A 24,552-nucleotide genomic window follows, 5' to 3' on the forward strand; every position below is an offset into this window, starting at 1 on the left:
CAGCGTGTGCCTGGCTCACGGTTCCTGCGTGTGGTAGTAGATCCAGCGTGTGCCTGGCTCACAGTTCCTGCCTGTGGCAGTAGATCCAGCGTGTGCCTGGCTCACGGTTCCTGCGTGTGGTGGTAGTTCCAGTGTGCCTGGCTCACAGTTCCTGCATGTGGTGGTAGTTCCAGTGTGCCTGGCTCTCGGTTCCTGTGTGTGGTAGTAGATCCAGTGTGCCCAGCTTACACTGCTTGTGTGTGGTAGTAGATCCAGCATGAACATGGCTCACAGTTCCTGCCTATGGTAGTAGATCCAGTGTGTTGGGCACTGTGGTATGTTGTGTACTGTTGCTCCCTGGCCATAGAGTCCTGGATCCTTTCAGATGACTTTTTACACAAACAGGTAAAGATGTAATTTTTGTAAAATACTTTTATAAAGAATTCCTATCACTTTCAATTATTATCCTCTACCTGCACACAAGACTTTCTGGACACGTTTATATGGCGAGCCACGTGTAAAAAGACTGCCTTGGTCTTTCATTGTCTGTATTGAAGAGACAGTCTACTCTCTCACTCGTAGGGAGAAGACACTTCAGGTTCAGAGAAATGGTGCCTTTCTCAAGGTCATGTGATAGAAAATAGATCTTACCTTTCATCTCGCAAACGAAAGTGAGTGTTTCCACCTAAACTGCTCAAGAAAATGAACAAAATTGTTTAGGATAAAGATTTTCCAAAAAAACTTTTAAGCAATGAAACTCTTTTATTAAATGAAATCTTATGTAGAATTCTAATATGTCAATTTTTATGACTATGATACTTATTAAAATTGTTTGTTTTATAAGCACATAAAAACAGAGCTTTTCCATTTCAAGTGGTCCCTCCCCCCCCCCCCCCCCCCCCCCCCCCCCGCGTGCCCTGCTGGATCTCCTCAAATCCTAAACTGGCTGCTGAGGTGTCTGCACAGCCTAGAGCCCAGTGGTTAGCAGTTTGAAAAGTACTAGTTGTAGGATGTAATGGCCAGCCAGAGTCAACAAGGTTGAAGTTTTTTCATACCAACCCACTTTATTTTGTCTGTGCCAAATCTTCGAGGCTTTATTAACTTTGAGACATAATGCAGTACGTGCAACTCGGCTTAAAATATTTTGCTTTTATTTACTGGTGGATTTAAACGAAAAAAGACAGCCTCCTACTTCACACATATTGTAGGCCCGCCATCCTTGGTTACCAAAGACTGACTAAGGACTGACCATCCTTGCTCGGTCTTCTGCCGGTTTCCTCCTTGACAAACTGCTTACCTGGGGTTTTGGGCCAGTAGGCCCAGCAGAAGCTGGTGGGGTCTGGCCACTTCACTGTTGTTCTCCTTTCTGGTGTTTAAACTCACCCCAGGCAGGGCACTATGAGATTGTCAGTAGCCTTTGACTCTTGATAGGAACCTGTACCTGATTAAGCTCTTCTGACCCTGGGTTGCTGATGCTCAGAAAGAGCTTGGCCCGGCCCCATAGCCAAGTGGTTAAGTTCACGCGCTCTGCTTTGGTGGCCTGGGGTTTTGCTGGTTCGGATCCTGGGTGCAGACATGGCACTGCTCGTCAGGCGATCCTGAGGTGGCGTCCCACGTGCCACAACCAGAAGGACCCACAACTAAAATATACAACTATGTGCTGGGGGCGGGGTTTGGGGAGAAAAAGCAGGAAAAAAGAAAAGATTGGCAACGGTTGTTAGCTCAGGTGCCAATCTAAAGAGAAAGAGCTTGCCTCTGAGAAACTGAGGGTTCCACCAGCCGGCCCCCTGCTGTTGGGCAGCTTCTCGTGGTGTATGACATTGGTGCACGTGCTTTCTAATGTGGCTGGGTTCCATTAATCCTCACTACCCTGACCCCCATGATGATACTCTTATTTATGCTTATGGTTTTACTGTCACACATCAGGCATGATGTCAGCCAAAAATTGGCATTTCCTTTGTTTTATCAGAAAAGATTGTTTAAGACCATTACTCTAAAACTCTAGTCATAATCTTTGGGAAAGGAACAGAAGTCCCATCAGTGGAAAACTAAGGGGTAGATGGGCAGAAATTCCCCTCTTTAATAATAATCAGGAAAAAATTAAACTTTTTTAAATTTAAAAAGGATAAAGTAGTGTTTATTTGACCATATGTTTCAGATCTTTCAAAATATTTGTATTTTGTAAGTTAAAAATATATATTTTTACATGCTAAGAAAATTCAAGTAATAGGAAGAAGTATCAAGTGAGACGTAACGTTCTTCCGTCCCCCGCCTTCACTGCTGCGTTAGCACTCCCCAGAATTAACACTTGATATTCCCAGCTTCCCACAGTAGGATCTTACCATGTGTGGGCAGTGGGACTCGGGAGCCACTGGGGCAACCCGGAGCGGAGGGACTCCTGTGCTGGGCAGCAGGGGCCTGCCCCCGTGCTCTGCTGCCCAGCTCCTGCCTTTCACCAGCTCTTGGGGCAGCGGGCCTTCTTGGCTGCTGGGCTCACCTCTTGCCCTCGAGTCCTGGAGTTTTATCCGCCTTGGACTGGGTGATACACTGTTGTTCTCATTCATACATGAGTTCATTCTGACTGGATTCAATTTGGTGGCTGTTCAGGGTGTTCATTATGTAAGTGTGGGCTGGCAAGTCAAAACCTTTTCTTTGGCCGACTACTTGTCTTCCACAGTCATTACTTTGGCATATATTTAGGCCAACTCCAGACTCCCCTGTCCTCAGAGCTCTCTTGAACTCAGTTCATAGTCTGGAGTCTTTACATTCACTCATGCCAATAGTGCCAACGAGTGTCAATGTTCTAACTTTCTATGAATTTTAATATTACTGAAATTTGAAATCTAGTAATCTCTGTTAACTCGTAATTTTGCTAATATGTAGTATCTAACCCGTAAAACCACACAGCACAACAGGATTCAAATTTTGCACTCCTGCGCTAAGACCCTATATTCACTTACTTTTATTAATTTTTCCTTTTTTGCGACTAGTATTGGCAATCTTTTGCCCGTTTCCTCTAAACTTTTATTCAGTGGTTCAGGTTTCTTTTCCTCTCGCAAGAAAGTTTCAGAGCTAGCAATTTCAGAGATGACTCCGTTGGACAATAGCTGCGATTTTTCTTGGCCCATTTTACTTAGTATTCATTCACACCTATACCAATACTATACTGTACTAAGAAGGAGCCTGCTGTGTTTCACCATATTAGTACAGCATCAGATGGCAAGACTGAAATGTAAGACCCCTGAGAGCAGGGGTTTTGCCTCTTTTCTTCACTGCCCTGGAACAATGTCTAACACATGGTAGGCATGCCAAAAATATTTCTTGAAGGAATGATGGCATTATTTCTGCTATTTTGGCAGTAAGTATATGTAAGCCACGCAAATTAGTATCTGAGTATTTTGTTACAGTTCCCTTGCTAGTGAACTGATTGATTTTTATAGATTTTTACTTAAATATTAATCACTTTTAGAATATGACCCTGTTGTCAGGAAAGTGGTATATTTCCTTGTATGCTTGATTATCCCTACGGGTTTCTTAATATAGATATATCACATGCAGTAGACCACTCTTTCCAGCGTGGAGTTCTCTGAGACTGTAACACCATCACAGTGAAGATACAGAAGAGTTCTGTCACTCCCCCAATTCCCTTATGTCCTTTATAGTGGTCCTCTTCTCTCCTCCTCACTCCCTCAGCCACTGGCAAGCACTGATCTGTTTTCACTCCCTATGGTTGACCTTTACCAGAGTGTCATATAAATGGCATAAATATGATCATATGACATGTGGCCTTTTGAATCTGGCCTTATCACTTAGCATAGTGCCTTTGAGAGTCAACCAGGTTGTTGTGTGTGTCAGTGTTTTGCTCCTTTTTATTGCAACATGGTCTTCGTTCGTATGGAGGTACCACTGTTTGCTCATCCATCACCTGTAGAAGGACATTTGGGTGATTATAAATAAAGCTACTAGAAACATTTGTGTACAAATTTTTGTGTGAACATAATCGTTCACTTCACTTGAGTAAAATTTCAGAATGGGATTGGAGATGACACATTCTCTTCAAAATTTTCCTTTCCAGAACTTTATTTAACACCGCATGATACTGGCCATCACTTACTATGTGGCAAACTATCTGGTGATTGTTTATTCTGTTTTTCAAACAAGATGGAAAACAGTTGTTATACAAAATAGTAGAGATGGCGATACCTAACAAGTTGAAATCTCTGTAATGTTTCTGATTTCCGTTTTCCAACCGAAATGGGTCTCTGAATGCTACTAAGAAAGACTAGAATGTTTCAACAAGCAGTCAATAGTTTAACTTGTGTTTTCCCTTCTAGCTCATTTACCTTGTGATTTGTGTGTGTGTGTTAGTTAACTGCTTACTTAACACATGTGATTCCCCATCGGTAACTGAAAGGGCGGCTCACTCTTGGTGTACAAGATCTCCAGACCCAGTGTGGTGTAAGAACCCCAGGTGGTTCTGAGAGTCTTGCTGAGTGTGAGGAAGGAAGGACTTGTTTGGGTACACAGAGGGCTCTTGAGAACAGTGATGGCTGTCACAGTTCATCTTGCTGCTGGGACCATCAGAAAGGAAGGATGTTGGAGAGAGAATGGCTGAGGCGTTAGCTAAGAGGGTTTTCCTTCTCTAGCAGTTGTGTTCAAGTCCAAAGTGAAAGATAATCCAGAGAAAAGTGACTTTCTAGCATACAATCTTCAGATCTTTTCCTGAGGAAGACGATTATGCCCTTGGGTTATCAAAATTTAAGGGGCTTAGAACTTTGTACATTTAGGTTTAGAGGCTACCCATTGTGGGACTGATCTTTTTTTTTTTTTTTCAGGACAATTAGCCCTGAACTAACTTCTGTGGCTAATCCTCCTCTTTTTGCTGAGGAAGACTGGCCCTGAGCTAACATCAGTGCATGTCTTCCTCTACTTTATATGTGGGACGCCTGCCACAGCGTGGCTTGCCAAGCAGTGTGTAGGTCTGACCCAGGGATCCAAACTGGCCAACCCGCGGGCCACCGAAGTGGAACATGCCAACTTAGCTGCTGTGCCACCAGGCTGGCCTCAGGATTGATCTTATTTTAAAATTGATTTATTATGTTAATGGTCAGCCAATTCACATGGTTTAAAATTCATGAGTTTCAAGGTGGATGCATCTACTGCCCACCATCCATCGAGGTCCTCTCCTATGGTGCAAACAAAAGCTATCAATTTCTTGTGATTCCTGCCAAAGATATTTTATGCATATGTAAGTAAATGTGTACAAGTGCTTTTTCTCCCCTTTTTTCACAATGATGCAATATGCAGACTTAAAAAAATAAAAAGAACATGTATATACTAATGTGAGTGATTTTCAAGATACTGTTAAAGGGAAAAACAACCATTTTTCTATTGTTGGAATTTAGTTGTTTACAATCTTTTGTTATTACAACCAATGTTGCAATGAATAACTCTGGTCATAAGTCATTTCGCATGTGCAATATATCTGAGGAAAGTTCCTAATATTGGAACTGCTGAGCCCAGGTGTGTGTAAAAAATGTTTTTGTTATTGCCACACAGCCCTTAGGAGGTTACAGTGTTCTAGACCCCCCGGCAGTGTATGAGAGTGCCTGTTGCTCCCTCCCCAACATAAGAGCGTCAAATTTTTTGACCTTTGCTAATCTGATAGGTGGAAAATGGCACTTAGGGTAGTTTTATTGATCATTCCTCATGTTATTGTTGAGATTGAGCATATTTTCATAGGTTTAGGTGCAATTTGCATTTCCTTTTCTGTGAACTCTTTGTTTATATCATTTGCCCATATTTTAATCTTTTTGTTAGATTATCTTTTTCATTAATGTTTTTTAGTTCTTAAAATATTAGAGGAATTAGTTGTTTGCCTGTTATATTAAGTTGCGTTGTTTCTGTAGTTTGTCATTTATATAAGTGATATTGTTCATAATCAGTTTCATAAAATAAACTTTATTTTTGGTCATATTTTTAGTCATATTTATTCAGAGTTTTGTGTCATTCTTTGGAGGACCATCCCCACTTTGATGTGATAAAAATCATTATGCTTCTAAAACTTTTGTTATTTTAGTTTCTACATTTTAGTCTGATGCATTTAGAAGTTTTTGTGTACAAAGGTTTGCAGTATGGATCCAATTTAATTTCTTTCACCAGTTGTCTGGCCAGTTTTCCGGTATCATTTAGTGAATATTCCACCTTTCCCCTCTGGATTTAAAATGTTACCTTTGTCGTGTGTTAAATTCTCATACTTTCTGGATCTGTTTCTGGAATTTCCATGCTATTCTATTGACCTTTCAGCCTGTGTACATGTCCTATACCACACTTTGTGAATTATTATGACATTATAATATCTCGTAGGGCTAGTCTCCCTCATTTCTCTTCTTTTCAAAATTTATTTTTTATTCCATCTGAATTTTAGAATCATCTTGTTTAGTCTGTCTCATCCCACCTCACCTCTAAAAAAGAAAAACAAAACTCTGATGTTATTGTTATTTGGATGTTATTCTGATGTGTTACCTTTATAGATTGGCTTTGGAAAAGTAGATATGTTAAGGGTGTTAAAATTTCCTGTTCAAAAACATGGTATGACTTTCCATTCATTTCTTCTGTGCCCTTCAGCCATGTTTTAAGTTTTTGTCTGATCAGGGTTTTAGACAGTTCCTGTTAAGTTGATTTATAGTATTTTAACTTTTTATTGCTTTTGAAAATAAAGTCTTTTCTCCCAGTGTATCTTCTTATTGATTGTTGCCTTGTACATGCTTTATTGATCTCTGTATATTTACTTTGTACCCAGCAACCTTCCTTCCTGAAATCCTCTTCAGTTGGTCATTTTTCAGAGAATTTTCTTGGGTTCTTTCAGGCATACAAGCATATCATGTACAATTAATGATCATTTTGCCTCCTACATTTTTTTTTTTTTAAGATTGTATTTTTCCTTTTTCTCCCCAAAGCCCCCCGGTACATCGTTGTGCATTTTTAGTTGTGGGTCCTTCTAGTTGTGGGTCCTTCTAGTTGTGGCATGTGGGATGCCACCTCAGCATGGCTTGACGAGCAGTGCCATGTCTGTGCCCAGGATTCGAACCGGCAAAACCCTGGGCCGCTGAAGCAGAGTGTGAGAATTCAACCACTCGGCCACAGGGCTGGCCCTTGCCTCCTGCTTTTCAATTTTCGTATTTTTTTCCCATTTCATTGCATTAACTAACACTTGTACGTTAATAGTGGTAATAGTGGTCATCTTTATTTTATTCCTGACTTAAATGCAATGTATCTCGTTTCTCATTAAGTTTGATGCTGGCTTTTGGGTAAGGTAGATACATTTTGTTAGGTTAAGGAAGTTTCCTTCTATCTTATTTTACTAAGAATTTTATCAAGAATAGATATTAAATTTTATCGAGTGACTCTTTAGCATCTGTGGAGATGACTGTATGATTTTTCTCTGGAGAACTGTTAATATAATGAGTTCCTCAATAATAGAACTATCCTTGCATTCCTGGATTAAATCATACATGGTTTTGGTGTAATAGTCCTATAAGCTGCTACTGGATTATATTTGCTAATATTTTATTTAGAACCTTTGCATTGATGTTTATAAATTAGAAAAAATTTAGTTTTCTTTCTGTGTGTACATGTAGATTTTGTCTTACTTTGGAGTCGTTGTTACATTTGCTTTTTTTTTTTTAAAGACATTCCTTCCTTTTTTATGCTTTGGAATAGTTTAATATTGGAATTTTCTGCTTTTACGCATTTGGGAATGATCTGTGAAACTCTTTGGGCCTGGTGCTTTGGGGGAGGTCTTATTTATAACTTTCTTTGTTTTTCCTGTGGTGATTGATTTGCTTAGGTTTCATGTCCCCTTTGGAGTTAGTTCCGGTGAATTATATTTTTCTAGAAAAATAATTTACTTTATCATCTTTTCAAATTTACTTATATGCAGTTGAACAGTGTATTCTCTTATTAATTACCTCTATATCCCTATTGCCCTCTTATTTCTTATTTTGGATATTGTGTTTGCTTTCCTCTTTTTTTTTCATGATTAGATGAATACTTTGCTTTGCTCTCGTTTTTTTTTTTTCCCTAAAGAAAGATCTGTTGGACTTATTTATGGGTTAATTTGGTCACTTTTTGTGAATGTACCATGGAGACTGAAAAGCGTTTTCAGGGTGTAGATTTCAACATGTGCCAGTTAGTTATACCTTATTATTATTATATTAGTTATGCCTTATTGATATGTAACTTAGGTCTTCTATATCCTTTCTTCTTTTTGTCCTCGTTGTCTGTCGTGATCTAAGGCAGGTAAATTAACGTCTCCCACAGCTAATGTGTTTTACTCCATTTCTCCTTGTATCCCCTGTAATTTTTGCTTTATGAGCATTGATGCTATGTTATCTGATCCATGTATAGTAATACCCATGTCTTTACTGTGAGTTGCACCATTTAGAGTTGCATGGTGCCCTTCCTTGTCTTGTTCAACCCTTTGTTCTTTGAACTCAGCCTTGTCAGATATTAAGATTACAGCCCATGATTTATTTCTTCGCTTTTGCTTCATTTACCTTTGCTTATCTTTTCTTCTTCAGCCTTTCCAAACCCACCCTCATCCCTGTTGTTTATAGGTGCTTCTCCGTCATACAGCATAAAATTGGATTTTGCTTGGAGAGAAAATCTGAATGTCTGTTTAATAGATGTTAATTTAGCCCATTTATTAATATGATGTCTTTGGCATTAATTCTGTCATTGCTGCTTTCTTGTTGTTTGAGGGGATTGTTTTTAAGTAGCTTTTAAAACGTCTTCCTTTCTACAGTCTTATTTTCTTTACTTTATGTTGTGAGTGTGATTTTCTAACAACTTGGGGCCGGCCTGGTGGCGCAGTGGTTAAGTGCACACGTTCCGCTTCGGCAGCCTGGGATTCACCAGTTCAGATCCTGGGTGTGGACATGGCACCGCTGGCAAGCTGTGCTGTGGCAGGCGTCCCACATAAAAAGTAGAGGAAGATGGGCACAGATGTTAGCTCAGGGCTAATCTTCCTCAAAAAAGAAAAAAGAAAAGAAAAAATAGAATAACTTGGAGTTTTATTTGTTATACTTGTTATGCTTACAACTTTTTATTAATCCTAAATCTTTTATGTTTTAGACATTATTTATTAATTCCCTACTATGGACAATGATGAAATTAGCATATTTCTTCTTCTTTTCCCTCTCACTTTCTGCTCTTCTACCAACTGATCTTAGTTATTACAAATATTACCTTTATTAGTGTTTACCTTTGTTAACTTTATTTGTACTACGTTATTTATTAACTTTAAATCAGCCCTGTCCAGTGGAACTCTCCCCGATGATGTGAATGTACTGTTTATCTGCCCTGTCCATTATGATAGCCCTTCACCATAATGTGGCTTTTACGCACTTGAGATGTAGCTGGTGCGACTGAGAACCTGAACTTTAAATTTTATTTAATATTAATTAATATAAATTTAAATTTAAATAGCCACTTTTGGTTAGTGGCTGCCACGTTGGAAAGCATGACTTTAATGACGTTTTTAAACCCCAGCTGTCAAAGATAGGGAAACCATGTACATAATACCACCTCCTGTGTTCTTGCTCCTTTACTCTCCCGACGAGTGTTATTTAAATAATTTCTGCACTGTCAGGACTTGTATTTCCCATTCTGTTGTCTCACCGTAATCCCCACATATGTCACAGTCTTAATTCTTACAGTTATCTGGACTCAGTCCTCATAAATGGTCCTTTTGACGTTGTTTTTTCTAGCCATCCCTCGGAGAGTTATATTTTACTATCTAGTGAATTCCTCAAGAAGGACTTTGAGTGGCCGGCCCGGTGGCGCAGCGGTTAGGTTCGCACGTTCCGCTTCTCGGCGGCCCGGGGTTCGCTGGTTCGGATCCCGGGTGCGGACGTGGCACTGCTTGGCAGCCATGCTGCGGTAGGCGTCCCACGTATAAACTAGAGGAAGATGGGCACGGATGTTAGCTCAGAGCCAGGCTTCCTCAGCAAAAAGAGGAGGACTGGCAGTAGTTAGCTGAGGGCTAATCTTCCTCCAAAAAAAAACAAAAAAAAACAAAAAAGAAGGACTTTGATACGCTGTGCGTTGGGGTTTTTGTTTGCTTGCATGCTTTTGCACATTTAAAACTCCCTTTCTACTCTAGTGACTGTTTAGGCAGCTATAAAATTCGAGAGTCACACTTTGTTTCCTTGAGCGCTGTCATGGGTCTTGCTCTGCTTTCGTTCTGAGTTGCCCTTGGCTGTGTAGAAGTCTGCTTTTTTCTCCTTGTATAATTGACTTGATCTTTTGCCTGACCCCTAAAGGAAGTAGAATGATTTTGTTAGAGTCTCTCTGTTTTGTGGCCATTCCTGATTCACTTACCCTTGCAGTATTTTAGAATTTTATCAGTAAACGTTTGTTCTGTTATTTCACTTTTCTTGTTCGGGAACTTCATTACGCATATTTGGATGTTCCTCACCTATCTCATTTTTATCAATTTTTTGGTCATTCTTTTTAATTCTTTCTTAAATTTTCATTTGATCTGTTTGACTTTTCTCATTTCTGCCCTTTGTGTACAATTTTCGCCTCTTCTGTGTATTCTGCTCTTGGTGTATTTTGCCTTTGTATTTCACCTCTTTTATGTGATCCTTTTTTTTTCCTCCCACCTCTTTTCTGAGCTTGTCTTCTATTTTTATCTCTTTCTCTTGCCTCACCATTTCATCATCCCTGAGCTCTTATAGTTCCATTTTGTGTTCATCCTTTGTGGAAGCTATTTCTTCATATATTTTAAAAATTCATGGTGAAATCCAAGTTCACAATTTTCGTCTGCTTGATGGTCTGGTTTTTCCTGTGAATGGTCATGCAGTCATTCAGTGAACATTCATTGAGTGCCTACTCTTGCGATCACTCAACCCTTGTGGAGTTTACATCCCAGGGGTACAGATAATAAATAAAATGGGTAGGTACTTATGTAGTATTTTACAAGGTGACAAGTGCTACAGAGCAGAGCCAGGGAGGGGGGATATGAGTGTTGGGGAGGGACGGTGCAGTTTTAAATAGGGGTGATCAGGGAAGGCCTCACAAAAATGGTGTCATTTGAGGAAAACTACAGGCCATTATTGCTGATGAACATAGATGTAAAAATCCTCAACAAAATTTTGGCAACCCGAATTCAGCAATACATCAAAAGGATCATACATCATGATCAAGTGGGATTCATACCGTGGACACAGGGAGGGTTCAACATCTGCAAGTCAATCAACGCGATACAGCACATCAACAAATTGAGGAATAAAAACCACATTATCATCTCAATAGATGCAGAGAAGGCATTTGACAAGATCCAACAGCCATTTATGATAAAAACTCTTAACAAAATGGGGATAGAAGGAAATTACCTCAACATGATAAAGACCGTATATGACAAACACACAGCTAACATCATACTGAATGGGCAAAAAATGAACACCATCCCCCTGAGAACAGGAACAAGACAAGGATGCCACTGTCACCACTCTTATTTAACATAGTACTGGAGGTTTTGGCCAGAGCAGTTAGGCAAGAGAAAGGAATAAAAGGAATCCAAATAGAGAGTGAAGAAGTGAAACTTTTGCTGTTTGCAGACGACATGATCTTATATAGAGAGAGAACCCCCAAAAATCCATTGGAAAACTAATAGAAATAATTAACAACTACAGTAAAGTTGCAGGGTACAGAATCAACTTACGAAAGCCAGTTGCTTTTCCATACTCCAATAACAAACTTACAGAAAGAGAACTCAAGAATACAATTCCATTTGCAATTGCAACCAAAAGAATAAAGTACCTAGGAATAAATTTAAGCAAGGAGGTGAAGAACTTATACAATGAAAAACTGTAAGACATTACCGAAAGAAATTGATAATGACATAAAGAGATGGAAAGAGATTCCATGCACATGGATTGGAAGAATAAACACAGTTAAAATGTCCATACTACCTAAAGCAAGCCACAGATTCAATGCAATCCCAATCAGAATCCCAGTGACATTCTTCACAGAAATAGAGCAAAGAATCCTAAAATTCATATGGGGCAACCAAAGACCCCAAATTGCTAAGGCAATCCTGAGAAAAAAGAACAAAGCTGGAGACATCATAATCCCTGACGTCAAAATGTACTTCAAAGCCATAGTGATCAAAACAGCATGGTACTGGTATAAAAATAGTCACACAGATCAATGGAACAGGACTGAAAGCCCAGAAATAAGGCCACACATCTACGGACAGCTAATCTTCAACAAAGATACCAAGAACACACAACGGAGAAAAGACAGTCTCTTCAATAAATGGTGTTGGGAAAACTGGACAGCCACGTGCAAAAGAATGAAGGTAGACCACTATCTCATGTCATACACAAAAATAAACTCAAAATGGATCAAAGACTTGAAGATACGTCCTGAAACTGTAAAACTTCTAGAAGATAATATCGGTAGTACACTCTTTGACATCGAACTAAAAAGAATCTTTTCAAATACCATGTCTTCTCAGACAAGGGAAACAAAAACAAGTGGGAGTTCATCCTACTAAGAGCTTCTGCAAGGCAAAAGAAACTAGAATCAAAACAAAGAGACAATCCATCAATTGGGAGAAAATATTTGCAAATCATATATCTGACAAGGGGTTAATCTCCATAATATATAAGGAACTCACACAACTGAACAACAAAAAAACAAACAACCTGATCAAAAAATGGGCAGAGGATACGAAGAGACATTTTTCCAAAGAAGATATACAGATGGCCAATAAACACATGAAAAGATGTTCAACATCACTAATCATCAGGGAAATGCAAATCAAAACTACACTAAGATACCACCTTACACCTGTTAAAATGGCTATAATCACTAAGACTAAAAATAACAAATGTTGGAGAGAGTGTGGAGAGAAGGGAACCCTCACACACTGCTGGTGGGAATGCAAACTGGTGCAATCACTATGGAAAACAGTATAGAGATTCCTCAAAAAACTAAAAATAGGGGCCAGCCCCATGGCCCAGTGGTTGTGTTCGTGCACTCTGCTTTGGCGGCTTCAGATCCTGAGCACGAACATGGCGCCGCTCCTCAGGCCATGCTGAGGCAGCGTCCCACATGCCACAACTAGAAAGACCCACAACTAAAATATACAACTATGTACTGGGGGGATTTGGGGAGAAAAAGCAGGGGAAAAAAACTAAACTAAACTAAAAGTAGAACTACCATATGACCCAGGTATCCCACTACTGGGTATCCACCCAAACAATTTGAAATCAACAATCCAAAGTAGCATACGCATCACTATGTTCATTGCAGCACAATTCACAATAGCCAAGACATGGAAACAATCCAAGTGCCCATCGACAGATGATTGGATAAAGATGTGGTATGTATATATACAGTGGAATACTACTCAGCCATAAACAAAGACAAATTCATCCCATTTGCAATAACATGGAAGGGCCTGGAGGGAATTATGCTAAGTGAAATAAGCCAGTCTGAGAAAGACAAACACCAGATGATTTCACTCATATATGGAATATAAACAAATACATGGACAAAGAAAACAGTTCAGTGGTTACTGGGGGAAGGGGGTTGGGAGGTGGGCACAGGGGGTGAAGGGGAGCACTTATGTGGTGACAGGAAATAATGTACAACTGAAATCTCACATTGATGTAAACTATTATGAACTCAATAAAAAAATGGTATCATTTGAGCAGTGACTTGATGGAGATAAGGGAATACGTGTTAAAGAAAAAATTATTCATGATACTTGTTAAAGAGGGTAAGGCAGGGTTTATTCAAGGGGGAACTCTGGCAACAGTATAATGGGGTCTAGCAGTGGGAGACAGGTCCGGCTCAACTCCAACTACAGCATGGGCAAGTGGGAATCAATAACCCAGGAGCAAGTCAGTGGATGGAAAATTACTGAGAAGAAACATCACGGGTCAGGGGGCATCCTGGCTAAAGTGACCTACCGGGGTTCTTGCTGAAGGTGGTCCAGGGTGATGAGACATCATGTGGGGGATGGTGGAGGATGAGGAACCCCATCAAATATTGGGTGATCAGACCTGGAGGATGGCTCAACTGACTTAGCAGAATTCTTGCTAAAATTGGGTGATGCAGAGAGGAACACAGATCCAAAAGTTGAGGCTAGTTGAAAAAGAGCTCAGGGAGGCCGAGTAGAGTTAGGTCAGGGAGAGACTCTGTCACAAGCCGTGTGGGTATCCAGAGGAAGAGCATCCAGGTGGAGGGAAGAACATGTGCAGATGCCCCGAGGCTGGATTGTGCAGGGTGTTAAAGGAACAGCAAGGGGGCTAGTGAGAGCATCGGAGTGACTAAGGGGGGAAGAGATGAGGTCAGACAGGTCAGGGGGAGGGACACCTCCTCCTTTTAGGCAGTGAAATGACCTTGGCCTTTACCCTGAGTGACATGAGAAGCCGAAGAAGAGTGATGTGGTCTGTCGTTTGTATGTTCATCTGCCACCTGGATTTCTCTCCCTCTCCTTCCCTTGTCCCTCATTTTTTTTTTTAATTTAAAATTTTTTTTTTTTTTTCCTTTTTCTCCCCAAAACCCCCAGGTACATAGTTGTATATTCTTCGTTGTGGGTCCTTCTAATCGTGGCATGTGGGACGCTGCCTCAGCGTGGCTCCATGAGCAGTGCCATGTCCGCGCCCAGGATTCGAACCAACGAAACACTGGGATGCCTGCAGCGGAGCGCGCGAACTTAACCACTCGGCCATGGGGCCAGCCCCCCTCATCCCTCGTTTTTATTTTATTTATTTTTATTTTTATTATTTTTTTATTGAGTTATTGATAGATTACAATCTTGTGAAATTTCAGTTGTACATTAATGTTTGTCAGTCATGTTGTAGGTGCACCACTTCACCCTTTGTGCCCACCACTTCACCCTTTGTGCCCACCCCCCACCCCACCTTTCCCCTGGTTTCCACTAAACTGTTCTTAGTCCATAATTTTAAATTCCTCATATGAGTCATCCCTCGTTTTTAAATCCATTACATGTCCTGTGCATGCTCCTCCGCTGGTTCTTTGCATGTCTCCTTCCTGTAGGAGGTGGCTTTATTCCTAGACCAGGCTGGCTGAGGTTTTACGGTGCGTTTCTTTATTTTTTCCTTTCCTTTTCTTCCCCCTGTGAGATAAGCAGCTGGGGAGGTTTCCCAGTGCCAGGGGCCTCTCTGACTGCCGCAGAGCCCACTGCTCCCTGCTCCCTGCGTGGGGCGTGTTTGTAGGGTTCCTCGCCGCCACCTCTGCTACTTAGAGCCCGGCCAGCCCCAGCGAGGCCTGTGACCAGTGCGGCTGCTCCCAGGTGTCCCTCACCTTCCAGAAGCGTGTTTCCACAGCCGAGGGGCTTGTTTTGCCTTTATACCGCATGCCCGCCTGTGCAAGTCTTCACTCTTTTTAGCTGCTCTTACATCTATTTCATGGTATTTGACTGTCTCCTTGCTTCGCCGAAAATGGAGTTTGTGGTTTTGTTTCTTGTTCTTTTGGGTGATTTCCAGGAAGCTGGAGGGGAATGCTGACTTGACGCCACCATCTTCGAACCCAGAGTCCTAATTATGGGTTTGGCGTTTCATTCCAGAGAACAAAAAAGACAAAGCTGTCTAGCTTGGTAGTGGCCTTTCATATTTCGAGAAGACAGAGTTAGAAAACGTAGTCTCTTACCACCCTTTGGACGAACTTGGTAGTGGTTGCTGCTGAAAGGCGGCGTGCCTGCGAGGGTCGGGGTGTGCCCAGTAGCCTGGTTCCCCGCCCGGTCTTTTGGTTTGTGGTTGCAGCTGGCTGCTTGAAGCCTTTCTCTAGACTTAGCCCTCCAGGGCAGGGACTTGAGCTGACTTGCAGCAGACTCTCTGTGACATGGTTCCCTTGAACGTGTCACCTTGCAGAGGGTAAGGTTTTCATGGCACTGGTGGGATCAGACGCATCCGTGCTGGCCCACCTAGACGATTAGCACGGTTGCAAGTCCCTTTAAGGGGTGAGGCATGCAGGCTAAGGCACTGGGCGCTGTCACCTCGTGTCTTCTGTATGCATGCAAGTGTCGGGCCTACATCTCTCCTCTTCTGTGTTTCTTAACCTTTCTCAGGTCAAGGGTCTCCTTGACGATATGACAAAAGCTATGGCTCTTCTCCCTAAAAATTAGCACACGTGTGGATGACTTTGTATATCGTTTCTGGGGTTCTGTGAGCGGCCCCTCTTTGAAATCATGGCCCCCAGTCGAAGGACCCCTATATTACGTCGGGTGAGATATTGGCACTATCCAGAGCCATGATCTCATTTTCTCCTTGTTGAGAGTTCTAGACAAAAGTCTGAGGGGGAAGTTCTTGGTGAGGTCTTGAGTTTTCCTTAATTTTACTTATTCAAGTTCATTCTATCCTCTTTTCCCAGAATCAATCAGGAATTGTCGGGTACACCTGAAATTAATAAGATGTTATATGTTGATTATAGCTCAACATCAACAAAACAAAAACCAAAAAAAGTATTGTCTGTTTTCTCATTGTTATGAGTCTCAACTCCTTGTTGAACCATCTTGTTTCTAAAATTCTTGGCTCCTTGAGCTACTCTTGGACTAACCATGTCCCTCTTTTGTTGGTAGGAACTGAACAGACCTGTATATCATAAGGATGCCTCATTTATCTGCACATATTTTGTTAGTTTTGTATTCCCTCTGCTATATTCTTTCTTAATTAAATCAAAGAATGCCACAAGAGGCCCTTGGGTCGTAAAATATTTACTTTGCTTACTCCCAAGGTGCTTCACTGCTTTTTCCTTCTTTGGCCATTGAGATTAAGGAAGGAAAAGGTTCTATTGATGTCATGATTATAATATGCCAATCCATAGTCAGCCCAGATCCGGTTCCCACGAGATTAACTGAAAATGTTGCAGTTAGATAGGAGCAGAACTGTCCTCAAGTGCTATTGTGTTGTTCAATTGATAAAGTTCATGAACTTATTTTGTCTCATTTTATTTCTGGGACATAGTAGTCAAGTAGATTTTTAAAAATATACTAGTGCATTAAAAAATTTTTTTAATTAGATTTCTGTTTGATTTGGGTTGTACAAAAATTAATAGAAAATTTTAATTAAATTTAAAAGTTAACTTATTTCAGAGGAATTTTCTTTTAAATTTTTGTATGCACTTTTTATGGGAGAGTAGGAAACAAAACCAAAATATTTAGCACATTTAAGTGACATAGAATATCCCCTGCTCACCAAATTGCACATAATGCGAGCACTTGGTGAAAGTTTTTCACTAGATGTCTAGAGGAAATAAAAGGTAAACAGATTTAAACACCAAGAGGACAGAAGTTTTTAATGCGTTGATCCTCAGACCATTTTACTTTTGCTGTCTTTCTTTTTTTGGTTTTGTTGTCAAGAATCTTCTGCCATTGTATTACCATGTGACAGCAGTCATGCTACGTTCCCAAAGGTCACTTCAGAAACACATCGTTTTGTATTTACTGTGGATTCTCTTTCCGCTCGGGTTGACACTATTTAATCTCCTCAACTTCCTTTTCCACTCAAACCCCCATAGCAAATTGAGACTGTCGAGTTCTGTGGCGACAGGAAGAAACTGCCATCCAATAAAGGATGTAATGTCCATATTCTGTTACTCAGTCATTATCTACAGATGAATGAATGGACAGTCTCTTGTGAAATCCTTCTTAAATGATTTATGAACCAGGGAAATCTGTGCTTGGATGTCACCAAAGTGCACAGGGCCGTGGAGGGAGCGAGGAGGGTCTCTACTGAAAGTGGGGTGTTGTCTTCGTGTGTTGTACTGCCGACCTCAGATGGCTCCTCAGTGAGGCGTTCTGGGCAGAGAGGACACCAGGCTAACACTGGTGTTGAATTACTCATGCATTGAAAAGGCAGTTGTTTTAGTCGGCGTAGTTGAGGAAGAACCTACAGCAGAGAGCTTTATTTTATTGTAGTCCTTCTGAAGAGATTGTAGCCGTGCGCATGTGTGATGTGTGCGGCTGCCACTTGCCCCCTTGCCCTTTTGAAGTCAGACATTTGTTGGGGTTCTCCCAGCGGGAGTGAAAGTGTCAGGAGGGCTGAGATGGCATGAGATTGCTCACTACTCCCCCGGGGCTCCCCATCAGTGTGCGTCCAGCCCTGTCCTGTAATTATCAGTGGGCACCTGGCCCCCCACCAGGGGCCCTGCCTTCTCCATCCTGGCATCCAGGTGTCTGGTCTGAAATATGGGCTCAATGAACGTCTGCATCTTCGAACGAATTGATCGTGACTGGGACTGACTTTTGCTAACAAACAAGGTGAATGAAGGAAACGTGCTAATTTGACTGGGAAATTAAATTTCCAATATAAATTTTAAAATGACAATAGGAATTCCTCTCCTAGGAGATGCTCTCGGGGGTGGTGGTTGTGTCTGGCAAGGACCCAGTCCAGCACCAGGGCCTCTTTCTGACGGTGGAGGGGACCGTGAACCTGCAGCTCAGTGCCAAGAGCGTGGGCGTCTTCGAGGCCTTCTATAATTCCGTGAAGGTAAGGCTGCTTCGCTTGCACATTCCGGCTCATTGTTCGCGGGTTTGGGGCGGTTTTTACTTGCTGTCTGGCTTTATTATTGTTATCTGTCCTTATTTTACAAGATAAAAAACTGATAGTCATACTATTAATATTTACTCATCAAACTCAAAAAATACTCAGACATTTTGATTCTGAATACATCCTGTCACTGGAAGTCAGCCTGTTCTCCGTCCTGTTAGATAGGATAGGAGGACTCGGGGGGACTAATTTCAGCCATCCAAGAGACCAGAGCTCCCAGAGGTTGTGCCTGTGGCTTCTGGCGCTTCCCTTTCCAGAACAAAATTGGCCTTTTCGCCGTGTCGGCTGCTGCTCTTGGATCTGGCGTTCAGGTGAGGGGAGACAAGAGCCGTGACCCTTCTTCCCTTTTTGTTGCGTAGGGTGGAGTTCTGCATTCCAGAATGTAAACTCTTTTTCTGTGCTTACGGTTTCCTCTTCCTGAAGGACGTATGGACTCCTTAAGTTTTGAGGGGAAGGAGTTTAGAGGAAGGACGGGGTCATTAACTGTGTTCACATTCAGGGCCTTCCTGTTGTTCCACAATGTGGCGACTCCCTTCGTAAGTTATGGACTTTCTCACAGTGGTGCTAACCCAAAGCTTAAAATACGTTAACTAGTTAGGTGTGCTACCCGCCTTTTAGGCAGGTCCCAAATGTTAGTACCATCTCCCTCCCTGGAGCCCCAGCCGAGGCCTGCCCAGGGCTGAACAGAGGCCCTGCTTGGCCCCACGAGGCTGGCGGTGTTCAGGCCCCCAGGAGGCTGATGCCATCTGGAGTGGCATGAGCCAAGAAGACGCAGGCCGGTGAGGAGGAGCGTGGGTTCAGATGGCAGCCCTCCTCGTCAAGTACCTCCACTGTGCCTCATCCACGTCTTCCTTCTGAAGATGGGGTGCCTGCCGGGAGGGTCGGTGGGACAGTTAACTGAGGTGTCTGGGGAGAGGAGAGGGAAATAGCGGTTTACTTCCTACTGTGCACCAAACACCTAAGCATCCAATACGGTCAGTGAGCCATTCTTGTGCCAAAGACTTGAACCGACTCGCCATTCATCTCCAGCTCTGTGCTGCCCAAGACACCATGATGGTAGCATGCCAGGGCTTGGGATATGGTGTGTTTCGGGAGAGATTTGAAAGTGCATCTCACAGTGCGTGTTGTGGGCTGAGCTGATTTTTCTTTGCAGCCTATCCAGATCATCAACAGCACCATCGAAATGGTGAAGCCAGGGAAATTCCCCCCCGGCAAAACAGAGATTCCTTTTGAGTTTCCTCTGCACGTGAAGGGGAACAAGGTTCTGTATGAGACTTACCACGGCGTTTTTGTCAACATTCAGGTGAGTTTCCCGCCCCATGCGTTGACTGCATAACCTCCTTCTACAGAACAGCTGGGTCTCTCTTTCACTGAGAGCTAATATGTGGACCCGAGAATTGAACTCTGTCATTATTGCTGAGCTCTCCCACGGACACTCTGTGGTGATTTCTCATTTTGCCCTGCAGAACTCATGTCATGTGTGAGCGTTATTTTTGATAGGAATCCTGGAGGACCCACGCTGTAACTTCTTTTTAAAAATTGCTTTGTTTCCTTTGGGCTCTGTTCAGGCCACATGGGGGGCCTGTGAGGGGACTTTTATTGTTGGCCACAGATAGGCCCGCACTTCTCTCTGGCACCGGCACTGACTTGTCTGTTTTATATGTATAAACATCTCTGTTTAATACCAAAGGCTGCTACTTTAACACAGGCTTGTGTGTTTTCTTGAACAAACCTCGTGAGTGAGGGGAAGTGAATTTATGACTTCCCGTCTACCTCTGCTGGGCAGGCCCCTTCCACAGTTGCTATTGTTGTCTCGGGCGCAGTTTGGAGTCATGACTCAGAGCGAGAGAAAGAGAGCCTTTTCCTGTGTTCAGTGGAAAGAAAGGTACTTTTGTGTGTCCAGCCTGTAGCGGTTCCCCTCGCCAGAGGAGGCAGAACTATTTTGTCTTACGTATGTGCAAGAGGGCTAAAGTTAGGAACTTTCTGATTTATTAAGTTTTAGCTGATCATTTTGTCTTGGTAGAGACAATTCCCCTGCTTAAAATATGGCACTTTTAAAATAGAAATCCTCAAAACACTTGAGAGAGTTTAACCAGAGGTTTGTCTGTAAGTTTTATGAATTGCCTGAAAGATCTGTCAAGAAGAAACCCGTGTGGTATGATGTACTCTATTGCAGTGCATGTCTGTGTAAAGAAAAAAACATTTCTAGGCCTTTATTATTGGTGCACCTGTTTCAGGCAGTATATGCACTGAAGGCCTTGGACAGCCCTTGGGCAGTAACAGTGATGATTGGGTGAGCATCTAGGTTCAAAGGGAGCAGCTTGCGTAGACATACAGGTCGCTGATGTCCACACATATGTGCTCTGACCAGCTTTGTAGGGTGGAAATACCTTCACCATGAAAGAAGGTAAATGAAAAACGCCCTTTTAGCAAGACTGAAAATATCTCAAACGTTTCACTTGAAAATTATTTTTATTCTCTTTCCAGAATCAGCATTAACTTACATTACCCACACAGTAGTTCTTTAGTACTGTTTATTTAATAATACCAGCATACGTTCGTTAGAAACTGAACAGAATAATCTCAGATTTTCACTCATCATACTTCTTGTTGCTTTCCCCTATGTTTATCATTCTTGTTAAAAGATTAGTATGTTTGAAATAAAATTGGAAATCTCATCCTTTTCCAAATATTGCCAAGAAAGGCTGTATGCCTAGGTATCCATACAAAACTTGTGTACTTGTGTTCCCACATAGCTGTGTGTAAATTGGAAACTATTTCAAATGCAATAGGAGGGGCCATCCCCATGGCCGAGTGGTTAAGTTCGTGTGCTCTGCTTCGGCGGCCCCGGGTTTCGCGGGTTCGGATGCTGGGCACGGACCTACACCACTTGACAGCCATGCTGTGGAGGTGACCCACGTACAAAGTAGAGGAAGATTGGCACAGATGTTAACTCAGGGCTAATCTTCCTCAGCCAAAAAAAAAATTATATGGCAACAAAGACATTTTACATTTGTAATTTAAATTGTTTGATAGTAACATAATGTAAAAATCATAAGACAGAGGAAAGGATTTAAAATGTAGCCAGTATGAAATCACCAACTTGCAGTGTCTGGGTGATGGAGGGCCTGATGATGTTCACGTGTCTTCTTCTCCATCATGTTGCATTCATTTCTCATTTTTATTATTACACAGTGCACTCAAGAATCTGTCAGTCTTTTCTAGTTGTCTTTTGTGCAACTATTTTTTTAAAAGTTATTTAAATTGTAGGCAAGTTTTATTATGTTCATTTTACTCTTGTGGCTGTACTAGCAAGATTCCATACTGTCACACAGAATAGAGCAGCACCAACACGTCTGCTGGCATTGTGTCTTCAGAATTAGTTTATAAGATGCTAGTCATGCTTTCTCACAGTTAAAAATATCCTTCTTAGGAGTCTGCTTTAAATCTAGACAGGCATCTTCTTTCTTTGTTCCTGTTGATATTGTGTTTACTGACAGTCGACAAGACTGCATCTTGCACTTCCTGTTGGCGCCCTGCTCAAGCCTGGCCCTCCAGACCCCTCTGACCTCCTGTAGCTCACACCACCTGGCTGGCTCCTTAGTAACTGGGAGAGATCACGATAAAGTGAAAAGATCCGGGGCTCTGCGGCAGACAGATCTGGGCTTGAACTACAGTGTTACGTACAGGTTCAGAGCATGGGTTCTGGCAGCTGGCAGGTGTAAATTCCAATCCCACCTCTGTGACCCGGAGCAGCCTGCCTGACCTCAGCTCCTGGAGGGTTGATGAGGTCTTGGCGTGAAGTGCTTCGTTAGCATAGCAGCTGGCACAGAGGATGTGCCAGGTAATGTTTGGTGAGTGATTGAGTAAATGAATTAATGCTGACTGTCCTGATGATATCCTAACAGTTCTTATTTTTGTGTTGTTAGGATTGAGAAAGTACACGGGAGGGAACTTACCCAATTCCTAGAACATAATGTCAGTGTTTTCCTCTTTTCTACCCTCCCTCACTTATCACCGACTGGCTTATATTACTAATTATTGCTTTCACACCTAAAAAACATCTAGTGACCAAAAGTTGATGCCTGTATTCACATCCTTTTGTTTGCAAGTTATAAAAATCCAACCCAAATTGACTTAGCCAAAAAAGGGGTGTTGGACCTTAGGCCTAGCAACTCCAGGGGCATGTCGAGGCCGGGGCGGACCCCAGTCCTGTCTCCGGCTGGCTTTCTTCTGTGCCGGCTGCAGCCTTGGGCAGCCTCTCCCCTTGCCATGGCGGAGCTGGCGGCCAGCCAGTGGCTGCAGGGCTTACAGTCCACTGGGTTGGCAACCCCAGCAGAAGGGATTCTTTCCTGTAGTCCCAGCGCCAGTCTGGGCTTACTGGTCACTTCTACACCCAGGTCTGGGCCGGGGAGGTCAGCCCTGCCTGCACCTGGAGACTAATGGGAAGTTCCCATCAGGAGACGAATCAGAGACCAGGCAAGGCGGAACAAAATACTGCCCCCTCTAGACCGCGTGTGGGGTGTACAGGAAGAGGACGATATGTATGTATACATACGTAATGCACACATAGACATACATATACATGTATAGTAGCCCAGCCCCCACTGAGCGTAGCTGCTCGGGGACACCAGATTGAAATCTCCATAGAGAATATATATAAAAAAAGATCCTTGCACACAAGGGATGATTATTTAAAAAAAAAATTTTTTTAATGTTTTAAAAGTGGTACCTTAAATATCTAGTAACTTCTTGTTTAATGTAGACAGGTTGTTGATAATAATGTAGCTTCTTGATTCAAGTATGCATATAGTCCCAGTTATATAAATTATTTTTAATGTAATTCAGAAGTTTTTCCTGGGTGATTAAAATAGCAGCTAACTTTATTAAACACAGGTTATGCGATTTTTTTGAGATTAGCATTAAGACAGTGACCATGCTGTGGAGTTTTGTTGCCAGTCTCTGGGCGCGTGGACGGGGCTGTGAGAACAGTCTCCGGTCGGAGCCTGCTTCACTCAGTGACCGGCTCTGCTGTGGGGCTCTCCCTCGGGGAGGCAGGGCCCACCTTGCGGCAGCGCACCGGCAGTGGCTCGTTCAGAAAAACAGCGTGGGGACAGCAGAGAAATCGAATGCGGCTGTTAAAAGCAAGATGCGTTACTTCCCTGTGCACTTTATTGTGCACGCAGGATCCGTCTGTGTATTGGCCGATGGGGCGTGGGGCGCACTGAGGGAAGAGTAGTTGAATCAGATCAGCCCCGAGCTGACCATGGGGGCGTTGGCTGATGGGATGTGGGGCTTCCTTTCACTCTTCTTTGCCTTTGTATATGTTTGAATTTTCCAAAATAAAAATTTGAAAAAAGACTGTCCCTTTGTTATTCCTTCTTAAGGTTAAAATGTGAGGAGCTAGTTCTGAGATGTCCTGGAGTGCCGGTCTCTGGACCTTGTTACTGCGTGTAACTTGCCTTCAGTGCACAGATGCCCCGAGGGCAGGGTGTGACTGAGTCCCCCCCCCCCCCCCGCCCACGCCACGTGCCAGGCTGTGTGCACGGAGCCCTCGGCAGTGAGAGGGAGCGGAGAGCAACTTGCTCCAGTTGGTCTCTGAAGTGCCAGATGCTGTTCCAGCCATTTCTAGTCCTTGCAACATAGGTTTTCTAATCCTTACAACAAAACAGGTGCTGTTTTATCAAGAGCTGCCAGGCCCTGCACTAAATGCTTTTCACATGTGGTCTCATTTGATTCTCGCTGAAGGCAGGTTTAATATCCCCATTCCACGGGGCGGGAAGCCAAAGATCAGAGAAGTTGTTGTTTGTCTGGGCTCACACAGTAAGACAGATAACTGGATTTGAGCTAGCTTCTCCTAAGTGCATGTTCTTTCTCTTCCGCCGGTCTGGTCTTTTTCTGGGTTCCAGGTAAGACCCTGCACCTGTGTTCCAGTGGGTCCAGCTACAGGACGGCTGTGGGACTAGGCTGAGGAACAACCTTA

The 24,552-nt window shown here is 42.6% G+C and overlaps 1 protein-coding gene across 1 annotated transcript in view; it reads left to right on the plus strand.

Annotated features, from left to right (window-relative positions):
- LOC124234332 (vacuolar protein sorting-associated protein 26C) overlaps positions 1-24,552 on the plus strand; it is a 52,938-nt gene that overhangs the window by 15,839 nt on the left and 12,547 nt on the right. Inside the window, exons 2-3 of the mRNA XM_046651655.1 lie at positions 18,366-18,509; positions 19,723-19,872. Of these exons, the coding sequence (XP_046507611.1) occupies positions 18,366-18,509; positions 19,723-19,872 (294 nt within the window). The remainder of the gene's footprint in view (positions 1-18,365; positions 18,510-19,722; positions 19,873-24,552) is intronic.

This window comes from Equus quagga, unplaced genomic scaffold (genome assembly GCF_021613505.1).
Source record: "Equus quagga isolate Etosha38 unplaced genomic scaffold, UCLA_HA_Equagga_1.0 73442_RagTag, whole genome shotgun sequence".
Classification (NCBI taxonomy): Eukaryota; Metazoa; Chordata; class Mammalia; order Perissodactyla; family Equidae; genus Equus; species Equus quagga.